The sequence below is a fragment of the Silurus meridionalis genome, chromosome 10 (assembly GCF_014805685.1).
Source record: "Silurus meridionalis isolate SWU-2019-XX chromosome 10, ASM1480568v1, whole genome shotgun sequence".
In the NCBI taxonomy this organism is placed as follows: domain Eukaryota; kingdom Metazoa; phylum Chordata; class Actinopteri; order Siluriformes; family Siluridae; genus Silurus; species Silurus meridionalis.
In genome coordinates, this window is record NC_060893.1 from 14368826 (window position 1) to 14381488 (window position 12663).

The following is a 12663-nucleotide window of genomic DNA, read 5'->3' on the forward strand; positions in this document are numbered from 1 at the left end:
GCAAACAGAAGCCATACGGATGAGTTTCTTATAGCTGTATATAGAAAGTGAATGGGCTGGGCTGGGCTGTTGATTGTAGTTTACAAATGAACTCACAAGAGATTGAAACAAGGTTATAAATACAATTTGCATTCACTAAAGCTTAATATACAGATGGAGAAAAAAGCAATGAGATTTTTTTTATTAACATGTAACTAAATAAGTGTACACATAATTTCTATTATTAACTGGTAAAGTTCTCTCAAATAAAACTCAAGTAGAATAAAAACGTTGAATTACTAAAATATACTCTTGCTCTAAGTCCAGATGACCAAAACAAAGGTTTGTTTAGGGAACTAAACAAGGCGAGGAGTGAGAAAAAGATCCCGAACACTGAGGGAGAACAAAAAAGAATTCCATAGTAGGAAGAAGGGAATTTCTTCCTCCACTTTCCCACCAGACTGAGAATGCCCCTGGGCACACAGAAGGCTTTCTTACTGCTGGATATCACCTTGACCTCCAGCTCTCACTGTACTGTTTATGTGTGTAGCAGAGTTTGACCTCAGCACTGGCGCTGTGTGGCATTCACCAGTGTAATGCGGATGCATATTTATTTCCCTTCCCATGTTATATTTCTGGGACTCTTGACATGGAAGACCTATACAAACAAGAGTCCAAAACACATGGGTGAGAATGAATACAGTACACTAAAGTCATTACTGTGCATAAATCAATTTTTTTTTTTTTTTTTACATTCGTATAAAATCTTTGCAGGGCTAGATTAGTTGGTAAAGCATGAAATTAATTCCAAGGTTGTGGATTTGGTTTCCTTTTTTGGGATTTATTCATTCATCTACCTCCATATCCTGTCATGAAAACTCTGACTATCCACAGTCGCTATTCACTCAACAGCAACTGGCATGACATGACAATTTGTACAAGATAATGCAATGTATATATATATATATATATATATATATATATATATATATATATATATATATATATATACACACACACACACACACACACACACACACACACACACACACATACACTCACCGGCCACTTTATTAGGTACACCTTACTAGTACCGGGTTGGACCCCCTTTTGCCTTCAGAACTGCCTTAATCCTTCGTGGCATATATTCAACAAGGTACTGGAAACATTCCTCAGAGATTTTATATATATATAATTTATATAATATTTATATATTTTATATTTATATCCATATTGACATGATAGCATCACGCAGCTGCTGCAGATTTGTTGGCTGCACACCCATGATGCAAATCTCCCGTTCCACCACATCCCAAAGGTGCTCTATTGGATTGAGATCTGGTGACTGTGGAGGCCATTTAAGTACAGTAAACTCGATGTCATGTTCAAGAAACATGTCAGAGATGATTTGCGCTTTATGACATGGCGCGTTATCCTGCTGGAAGTAGCCATCAGAAGATGGGTACACTGTGGTCATAAAGGGATGGACATGGTCAGCAACAATACTCAGGTAGGCTGTGGCATTGACAAGATGCTCAATCGGTACTAATGGGCCCAAAGTGTGTCAAGAAAAAAAAACCCCACACCATTACACCACCACCACCACCACCCTGAACCGTTGATACAAGGCAGGATGGCTCCATGCTTTCATGTTGTTGACGCCAAATTCTGACCCTACCATCCAAATGTCGCAGCAGAAATCGAGACTCATCAGACCAGGCAACGTTTTTCCAATCTTCTATTGTCCAATTTTGGTGAGCCTGTGCGAATTGTAGCCTCAGTTTCCTGTTCTTAACTGTCAGGAGTGGCACCCGGTGTGGTCTTCTGCTGCTGTAGCCCATCCGCCTCAAGGTTCGACATGTTGTGTGTTCAGAGATGCATTCTGCATACCTCAGTTGTAACGAGTGGTTATTTGAGTTACTGTTGCATTTCTATCAGCTCGAACCAGTCTGGCCATTCTCCTCTGACCTCTGGCATCAACAAGGCATTTGTGCCCACAGAACTGCCGCTCACTGGATTTTTGCTCTTTTTCTGACCATTCTCTGTAAACCCTAGAGATGGTTGTGCGTGAAAATCACAGTAGATCAGCAGTTTCTGAAATACTCAGACCAGCCCGTCTAGCACCAACAACCATGCCACGTTCAAAGTCACTTAAATCACCTTTCTTCCCCATTCTGACGCTCGGTTTGAACTGCAGCAGATCGTCGACCATGTCTACATGCCTAAATGCATTGAGTTGCTGCCATGTGATTGGCTGATTAGAAATTTGTGTTAACGAGCATTGGACAGGTGTACCTTATAAAGTGGCCGGTGAGTGTGTATATATAAATGTTTATATACTCTCTGATATTCAGGGTCATTCCCTTCTTTCCATAAAATGTAACAATCTACAGTAGAAATTTTCTTTTGATTTGTTGATTATGATTCGCTGTTGCATGTTGGTGAAAGTTTAGCTAGTATTTGACAGTCAAAGCACATTTGTATCAGTGGAGTTTAGGCCGATTCACATATGAGCTTTGGTACATAATTGTACGGATCTGAAGGCAATGCTTAAGCTCTCACCTTGGCAGGGACATTGGAAGATTAGGCGGTTAATCCTCAGCCGATTTACCCAGTTAAATACCTGGTCTTAATCTTATCCAGGTAACCAAAACCACTACATGATACATTATCTCACAACACAGTTCTCTATTTTTCTTTATTAAAACTATATACATTTTTATTTTTATTAAAATCTGAATTGGAAACAGCTGCAGAAGATCTACAAACCCCTCTATATTACTCGTTTTTTTTATTTATATTTATTCTTTTTTTTTTTTACAATTCTCAACCTTTAAAGGATATACAGTATTTGGAAGATAATTTTTTAAAATTTATTTTTGGGATAAATAAAAGAGGCAGTCACACAAGCTCATATTTTATGTTTGTATTTTTCTTTCATCTTCACAAAACAGGTACAGGAGAGGAAAAAGCCATTGAATAGAACCTGAGGTATTTTGCGTCAAGCAGCCTAAGGTATTAGGATTTTCTCTGAAAAAGTTCCCTATTTCAATTATTCTTCTAGATACGTTGCTATTTACACAACATAATAATAATAATAATAATAATAATAATAATAATAATAATAATAATAACGTTGCCAACAATTAAACAGTTTCAGCAAAAAGGACAGCCTGCATCTTTTCAGCCTGCATCTTCTTACCTGTCTTAAATAATGATAATATCTTTAAAAAATATAGAGGTGACAAAAATAAAAGGAAATACAGGTAATGTGTCACACAAGGAAAGAAAAAGAACTAACAGCAGCACAAGTACAAAGACAAGGGGTTTGTCATACAGAGTAGCGAACTAAAAATACATCCATAAATAAATAACCAATCATCCCACAATAAAGTGGCAACACCATGCACATGTATAGACATGAGCGACCCTTTCAGTGGGATTTCCTTAAACCTTTGGAACATATAAGAATTAAGAAAGAGAGTTAATTACATAAAAGAAAATCCATGTCGGTGTGAAAAGAGAGTATGAGGGGGCATACATCATTAAAAGAAAGAAGAGAAAGAGAGAGAATGAGAGTTGTGCAGGTACCCAGAGCTCAGATATGGGACTTGTGTGCACTTCCCCTGAGCTGAACTGGAGCATCATGTGCCATCATTCTACCACACCATTAATGTCATCTCCATTTAACACAAACCCTTTTAAAAGTAGAGATATCTGAGAATTTCTGGACTGGTGGGCACAGATAATGAATTAAGCTAACACCATAATTTGAATAATATCTTCAAATTAATTTGAATATGACCTGCAGATAATAGAGTGAAGTGAAACTAGATTGACCTCGGTCAAAAATACTATCTGTTTGATGGGTTGGGTTTAAAAGGTCCACTGTCATTAGTCACTCACACTTCATCCATTAACAAGCGCAATAAATAACATAAATATTAATTTTAAAAAAGGGGAGAAACATTAATTCATTAGAATCTCTTAACATTTTTATGTATGTGCTTATAGATAAAAAGATAGATAATTCTTTAAAATGATTTGGGGAAGCCAGTATATCACATGGATCATTTCTTATTATTTTAGATTATACATGCTTATAGGCTTATTTAATGTCTGAGCTAATAAAATAGGACAGATACTAAACTGAAACAGTCCCAGCAGGTGAAAGTTCAGGACAGGTTTAGTGTAATGCGGCAGGGTTTGTAAAAGATTTGTGACCCCTATGATGTGATCTCTTTCTTAAAGCAAAAGAAAGTGAATTACAAAATACCAGACAATTGAAATTTAACAATAAATCTCCCTTACAGTTGTAAAATAAAAACAAAAGATGAAGAAAACAGGATATATTGCTCGTTGTTGTGTATCAGTTTTGTGAATGAGTTCATAAATACATTGTAGTCAAAAACTGAGGTCGACACACACAAAAAAAAGTATCCACAATCATTATATTATTTCTCATTACCAGAATGAACAGACAAAATAAATTAAAACTATAAGTGAGAACAAAACATTTTAAATGTCCATTAACAGAGCTATGCATGGTGTTTATAATATTTATCTGTAGGGTAACCAGCAGCCTCATATACCGCAGCATGCTCAGTGTGCGAAAGGTGGGTAGTAGTTCCTTTCATGCTCACCCGCTGTACAGTGTGTAGGGGCTGAAATCAGGGAAAAGGTAAAAGAACAAACACAGAGAAGAAAAAAGGTAGGCACTGCAGGAAAATCTCCACAATGCTTTTTTTTCATAAAGTTCCTGCATCCTCCTCCAGGATTATTTACTGGCATACAGGAGCAGGGGGGGAACAAAAGCAGTGCACAAAGAAGCCTTCATCTGTTCAAGTCTATACCAAAGCTTCAAATGTGCTTGTATAGGCCCCTTGAGCTGTGGATGTGCGAGTCCAGCAAGTCTGTGTAAGAGTAATACCAATCACAAGTGTGACCAAAGGACACTGAGCCATGCTTTAATCTCAATACACTGTGAGGCTGGTAAAGCTTTTTGTTGGAGATGGAAATGTCATGTACACTGAGAGTTGGATTCTGCAATCAAATATAACAGTTCTGTCCTTATTCCTCCCAAATAGTTCTGGGATGGTGATGGCTTATAAACAGCAGAGACAGCATAAAGTCTGCCTGCATCCAGCTCAACTGGCTCCGAGTCTCAGAGACAACAAACAGAAGTTCAAAATTTATTTCTCACAGTTCTACACACTAAAACAAATGCTTCTAAAGTCAGGAATCAGCCAGCCATTGCAGTTCTGTCCCTCAGTCTTCCCTCATCTGTAAATGGCACCTTCCCACCTTAACCCCCATCAGTCCAAGGGTGCAGTGCATCTGTCAGGACACTTCAATGATCTCCATACTTCCTGAGAAGCTGGACTGCTTACCAATCTTGCCAAGCTCCTCCCTTGAACGTGTATCTGAGATTCCATCTTCAAACTCCATCTGACAACTGCGCCGCTTGAACTGTTTATCACTACCACCAGCAGGGCCAGATGTATCTTCATGCCAACTCGCTCGAGTCTCCCGTATTTCGCCTGCTTTCTGACGTAACCGGACAGCCTCACATGGCCCTGGAAGTGCACTGCAGCCCAGTGGAGCAAAATGTACTGACGTTGACCCACCCCCTGTGCTAGTCAGTGACTCGTAGAACCAGGGAGCATCACCTGTTGGTGTGACTGGTGTGGTAGCCTGTGAAGTGTCCCGGTGTTTGGTCCACATGGGGCCAGTTCCAGCTACAGGTAGGCCAAGCAGCATTGCTGACTTCAGGTTCTCATCCAAGCTTGGGCTCTTGTGCCCAGACATTGAACGACCAAAACTCAGGCTCAGAGACTGCACAGGTGAGTTTGCACCACTGTGCTTGTTTTTCCTGCGCAAGCGAACTTTTGCACTGGTCTCAGCCACTGGGCTTGGCGAATCAGCTGTGCTGGGGCTGTCTGAACATGGAGACAACTGGCACACACCATTTGATGAGCCTGGACTTGGGCTGTCAAGTTTGCAGAGCTTGGGGACATCCTCAACATGAACAGGTGTGAGGTGGGGACACTGGTTAGGTGTGTAGACGGACTTGATGTCCAAAGAAAAGGAGCGTTTGAGGCGGTTTGTGTCCAGGATGCGTTCAGCTGACAGATTGAGACCATTGAAGCCCTGCTGGAGTGACGTCGGAGATGGCAGCTTGGTTTCCATCTCTTGTATCTCTGACTCACCATCTAGTCGAGCTTTCTCTGGTTTAGATGCGGTTTGTCTTTTTGGTTCCTCCATCTTACTGGACTGCTCATTCTTCTCCTGACCAGAAGACAGTGCCTTTAGTAGACAGAGACCCTTTTCAAACTCAAGCAGCTGGCCCAGGAAATTAAAGTTTGGCGATATCGACGGTCTGCGATCTTTAACAAACCTGGTACAAGAAAACAAAGAACTTTTTTTAGTCAAATTTTCAGATAAATAAAAGTGCATTTTTTATTGAAATGAAGTGTCTAGGTGTTACTGTTTACAAATCTCTATGAGAGATATTCTTCTGACTAGGGAAACATCTAATATTACACCATCTTTTAAAGAACATGTAATTTAAACTGCAAAGTGTCACAGGTATTTTACCTGTATGCCTCATCCGATGACAAGCCCATTGTCTTCATGATGTAAGCAATAGCAATAGTGGCAGACCTGGAGATGCCAGCTAAACAATGGACAATGACTCTGCAGTTGGAAACCTTGGCTTTATCTAAAAAGGAGTAGGAAAACAAACATGAGTGACAAACACAAAAGACAACCAAACACCATACTGACAGGCCAAAGGAAAAGTACATCTAATCTGCAAAAAAGCTTGTGTGAAACAATTGGGTTCTTCCGGGTACATCCCTAGGGCAGGCTGCTCATTTTTCATGTCAGCTCACCAGATTTTTTTTAAGGTCTCATCTTTGATAAGTTTTACTTAGAGCACTTCTAACCGGACATTAAATCAATCCGTAACATAGACTTTCCAAGTATGGGCAGAACCTTACCAATGAACTCATTAGTTTTGTCCAGCCATGGTAAGAGTTTCTCGCAATAGTTGTCGTTGACAGGAATGCGCATGAAGTGGCTCTCAGAGATGAACTCAGGTTTCGGACACGTGTTGCTAGCATTAAGCACATATGTGATTCCATTCTGGGCCATCAGATCCTAAAACAACAGAAAAGATGTCAGCAGGGAAAGATATATAATCTTAAAGGCCACATAAGACATTGATCGATGATAAGATTTTACACCCAACAACTGGTTTTGTAGTTTGCCGTTTAGACAACTTATATAGTGTTGTAAGACCCTCAAATCAGGACCAAATGTTTTAAACTATACATACAGTTTAGAGGACTGTTCATTCATCTGTACAGATGAAGCTTCCACAAACACCCCACAATGAATGCTCTCTTACCTTGTTAAGTACATCTTTCTGGGATCCTAGATAGAGATGGGGTAGGATGCGTGTGGGGCCCACATTGGCCACAGGCAGGCAGGGTTGAGATAGACTCATGGGTAGTGTTGCCACTGGCTTTCCTTCACACAAACCTGGGAAGCAGGAGGAGAATGCTGCAAAGCCACCTGTCAAGTAACAGAAAGGAAGAGGGAAAACGCACTTTAAAATCATGACAAAAAAAAACATTTGATGGTTGAAACTATTAAAAGGAACTGAGGAATTTAGGACATTTTTTAGTCTTCCAGTAAATTCTGTCAGTGTTGACAGGTGTAATGTCAGCAATACCACCAACAGCTTTTGGAGCAACATTTAAAACAAAACCACAATCTGTTAAATGTGACATTTCCGAATAAGTAAGGAAAAGCAATTAGGGTCACGATCAACATTATGCAATGAATAATCACATTCTGCCATCTGTATGGCATAGACACCAAACTAGGACACTATGATTAAAGTCATGCATTTCTAATGAAAGAGCAGAGTGTATGCTCTGATTACATGAATGTCTGCATCATGTGAAGTGGAATATAACGGGATGTTGTCTCTTTAAGAGCCAGGCGGTCCCAGTTGGGTCTCTCGCAGCTCTGTTTCCTGAATGACCTAATATCCTCTATTGAACAATCACGTCAGGCTTGGAGAATGAGGGAAGCTACAGGTGTAGACTATGCACTGAGGCCCCTCATTCAAAAGTGACTGCAGCTACAGTGCCCCTGACAGCCACATGCACATAACGCATATGCAGAGACATTGTACACACATGCAAATGCTTTATAAAAGCTTGTGTAATGCATTCTGGCACTGGATGGAGAGATAAAAAGAAAAGCATTTGTGTGATTAAAGGAAAGCATGAGCCTAATCTCAGTGGAGGTACATGAGAATCTGGGACAAGTTAACGCTGGGATTGTAAGCACATTTGATCACACACACACACACACACACACACACACACACACACACACACACACACACACACACACACACACACACACTTAGAGCACAGCAGTCAGCCAGAGAACCATGACATCACTGTGTCGGCACAGCCAGGATACAGAGCAAAGTGCAAAAGTCATAGTAGAGAACAAAAGGGAGGAGGGGGAGAGGGAGGAGCGAAAGAAATACAGAGAAGTAAAATGAGTCAAGGCAAATGAAGCCAGAGCTGATAAGCAGGTTTTTAACAAAGAGTCAGCATGGAGTGGCAGAGTATGACATCATCCAGCCTTCATGCTTGATTGACTAACCGCAGTTAAGCAAACAGCCAACAGCCACGGGCATTTCCAACTAACGGCCATGTCAAACACCTGTCTCCCCCCTCTCTGTTCCCAGACTCTTGTTTCTCAATTGTAGGTTTTGATGCCTGCCCCTTTAAGATGTTGAGTGGCAGACTGTCTGTTTCTAGCTATTAATGGCAACTGCTGGGTCGATGACATCAGTGTAACTGAAGAGGGGTTTCGCATGTCAGGCAGAATGAGGCGGGCCTTGGAGGCTCGATTTGCCGAAAACCCTGCTGAGGGTTTGAATGACTGCTGCCCAGATTTTCCACGACCCCCACCCTGTGCTGAACCTCCTGTTAACCTCAGCGCCCCAGTCTGGGTCCCCCCTATTTGCTAACCGCACTTGCCAGGAGGGCAAAATGACATCATCGATTGCATGGGCTGGTCGCTATGTCAACATTTGTCAGTAATACCCATGAGCATGGACTTTTCATCCCTCCCCCATCTGGCAGACACTTTTCTGAGTGCTAATAGCGGTTTCAATTGGTCTCTGGATCTGTCTCAGCGAGGCAAGGATGTAGGATGTTCCCCCAAAGCAGGAATGCAACATTCCTCATCCTCCCACAAACAACAGCCTTCAGCCTTCAGTCTAAGGATGTGCAAGTCTATAACACAGATCAGGAACATAGAGCACAGAATGAGGAAACGGCAGGAAACAGGAAGGATCTCTTCGACAGAGAGTGCCAATGTCCTTTTTCCTCACTTTTTTCAGCTCATGTCTGATCTCCTGCTTTGAGTCATCCCTAGATGAGCTTTATATAGCAGCCTAAAGAGCAACATGTTCCTGGACAAAGAAAAAATTGCTCTTAAAACATTAAGCTCTAAAGTTACTCAGAAAAGCATGACAATAGAAAATGTTGAGAAGAGGTCCATGCATGTTGAAGGCCATGGTACAGTAGATGTGTTTGAAATCAAAGCGATCACAAATCTGACAAAAAAGGGCAACAGAATCATCGAATGGTCTATGCATTTATCCTGATATTAGGGCCTAAAAAACACCATAATCATCAATGACCAGGAGTCCAAGGATGAAACATCATCCTGCTCTTTGTATTGGAAGTTTGGCTTCTTTTTGCTCACATAGTCTTCACCTTTTTAGTTTACTGTTGTGTGAGAGTGTTTAATTGTACATTTCCTCCTTATCATAATGACTTGGTTGTATATGTGGGATCGAGACGATTTTCCTAACTCGATTGCCCACATCAGCTTTAGTCATTCTGGAAAAACCCAAGCAGTCCCACATTGGCATATCTATATAAATAAGCAATAATACCCATATTACACATCGGGAAAACACATTACATGCCTAATTCCGCTCATACTTTCAACCTTCCACAGGTGACATTTTTGTCAGGCATGTGCACTAAATAATTGTGTATGAGGAAGGGGTGGGGGTTGATAAGTGATATACGCCAGCACTGGGCCTGAACCGGTCCAGCTGAGCCATGAGCCATTCATACACACTTCCTCTCCACCCTCTGTCTGTCTCTGCCAACTTCTCTCTCAAGTGCCCATCAGTCCTTAACCTTTTATTCTGCAATGTGTTGATTACAGGCAGGTGCAGGGGCTTCTATAGCACAAAATTAGCAAAATGATAGACCAATTGGTTTATTCCAATGTATAAATTCTTGAAGTTTTCTGAGCATTCTCTACAGGTTTTATGGACCTTTTAATATACAATAAATACATTTAAATACAACTACAAATATAAATATTAGTAAATCCGAGTTCTATAAGCAATAATTATACCATAAATAGATGTTATCCTTTGTTAAAATAACATACAGAGTGTAAAGGAAGCATTTACACACAAAGTGCATTAACCCCGGTGCCTGACATCAGTCCACTCACCCTGCGGCACAAGACCTCCAACACTAGAAGCCTTTCAGTGTGTATCTTTTCAGGCAAACTCTAAAGGCCTTTCCTCACACACACTCCCATTCACTAGCCCCAATCCAAAAGCATTGATGGAGCTGAATGGAGCTCACAGAGACACACACACACTCACCCCCACCCCCGGCTCTTCAGCCTCCAGATGCAGAAGACATGACGCCATTGAGAAGCAGCCTCCATCTGTTCCTCTCCATCTCCATGCGTATGTATACACACACACTTGATTTCCATTTCAATGAGGCCTATATGACATCATAGCTCACATGCATCCGCACAATGAGGAACATTAAGAGCAGTAGGACTCGCCTCTGGTGTTCCATGTCACGCTTCACAGATTAGGAGTGTGTAAAGCCTAAGGTCCTATATAACCAAGCCATTAAATGTTAGTTCTATTACTGTTATAGCCGTTCTTCCTTAAAGTGATACAGCTGCATAATATGTAACAAACCTGAAATAAAAGTGAACGACTTGATAACAGCAACCGTTTAACCGTCACTCTGTGACAAAACAGAATGCAAATACAGTGAGTCATATGGGTATACCTGCTGCTGTGTGCACAAAGATACACACACTCACGTTTCACTATGTTATAGTGAAAAAGACAATGCACGAGATGTCCTTATTCATTTTGTGATAGTTTATCAGCATACAGAATTTCTCTAATTCATTTTTGGTTAAAAACATTATCTGTGAAACATTTACACCAAAAAATGTCCTTGAAGCAACTATTTTTATGATTATAAAAGAAAAAAGAATATGAAAATTTTTAAAAATAATAGGATAAAATAAAGATAGACAAAGAATGACAAAACATAAAAACTGTATTATAGACCGTAAATAAATTGGGGGAAAAAAATTAAAAAGGAAGAGAAAAATCCAAATGAATATAATGAAAAGTAAGCAATAGCAAACAATGAATTAATGAAGGATGGCAACAAAAGTACAAGGAGATCAGACAAGCGGGTACAAAGCCGGCCAACTCCAGTGTGCCCCATACACACCTCGCAGCTCTCGAGCCTCCTTCATCCTGCGCACTCTGATCTTCAGCCTCATGCCGGTGTGAGGAGTAGGGGAGCAGAAGCACTCCTCAGGAGAGGATATGACCACTTCCAGAGACATGCACACCTCCACACACAGATCTCACCAATGTACAGCAGCTTCCCACATACAAGGCATGAGAGCTTAACAAGAGAATCTTCACAAATCCATGCAAAAAAGTGAGAAAACACTTTGTGTGCTGAAGGAAGATGGAGGAGAATCAGGCTTCTGACAGCAGCTCCTCACTGTCGACACACACAGCAGATCCTTCAGTAATCGTCCTCTGTGTGGCAACTGAAAGTGGAGCTCCCTATTGTTGTACGGCCCGTACTCGCTCACTCAATCGCTCACTCTCTCTCATCAACTGACTTTCCCCTCCTTCCTTCCCTCCCTCTCTTTCTCTCCTCCCTCTGACCTAAGAGTGAATGAGCTCATGTGCTATGAGCACAGGCCTCTCTCTCGCTCTCTCTCTCTCCCCAAGTAGAATCCTGGCTCATGCGTGAGGCATGCAAACCACATTCCTTACTCAGCCAGCAAATATGCAGCCACCTTAGAGGCCCCTTTTCAGAAAAACTCACTTCTCATCGCAGACCACCAAGCAGTGCTAGTTCAAATTTTGCACAAGAGAAGTTGAGACCTTAATGGCACCAATAATCACCAGGATTACACAAAACGCTAAGGCCATACTGATTTAAAGAATGTAGCCCCAGCTGCAGCTTGTTCTTATCCACTTCATCCATACAAAAAAAAAATTAAACACCTTTTTTATTTACTTTGTCTAGAATGTGTGTTCTTCCGCCTATGATCATTTGCAAAAAAAAATTATTATAGGACCTTAGCTAGTTTCTGCTATTTCAACAGTTGAATTTAGCATCATGGGAGCTCTAGTTTATATGCTGATTAAGGTTGAGCTTCATTGACTTAGCCTGCTTGGACAAAGTTATAAAGGCCTGTTTGCAACTGGAATGGATTATAAGACACTAAAAACTGCCCAGAGAAATGCTATCATTTGTACTTGGCAAACGCTTT

General features: G+C 40.9%; 1 protein-coding gene across 4 annotated transcripts in view; it reads right to left on the bottom strand.

Annotated features, from left to right (window-relative positions):
- Nucleotides 1–2890: 2890 nt before the first annotated feature.
- dusp8a (dual specificity phosphatase 8a) overlaps nucleotides 2891–12663 on the bottom strand; it is a 36177-nt gene continuing 26404 nt past the window's right edge. For 3 of the 4 annotated variants that reach the window (XM_046859740.1, XM_046859741.1, XM_046859743.1), the window contains exons 4-7: nucleotides 7391–7557; nucleotides 6981–7140; nucleotides 6577–6700; nucleotides 2891–6376 (exon numbers count right to left, since the gene is read on the bottom strand). In XM_046859740.1, the coding sequence (XP_046715696.1) occupies nucleotides 5320–6376; nucleotides 6577–6700; nucleotides 6981–7140; nucleotides 7391–7557 (1508 nt within the window). In that variant the 3' untranslated portion in view covers nucleotides 2891–5319. Of the gene's footprint in view, nucleotides 6377–6576; nucleotides 6701–6980; nucleotides 7141–7390; nucleotides 7558–11597; nucleotides 12000–12663 lie in introns of those variants that run through there. The other variant, XM_046859744.1, reaches the window with a different exon arrangement.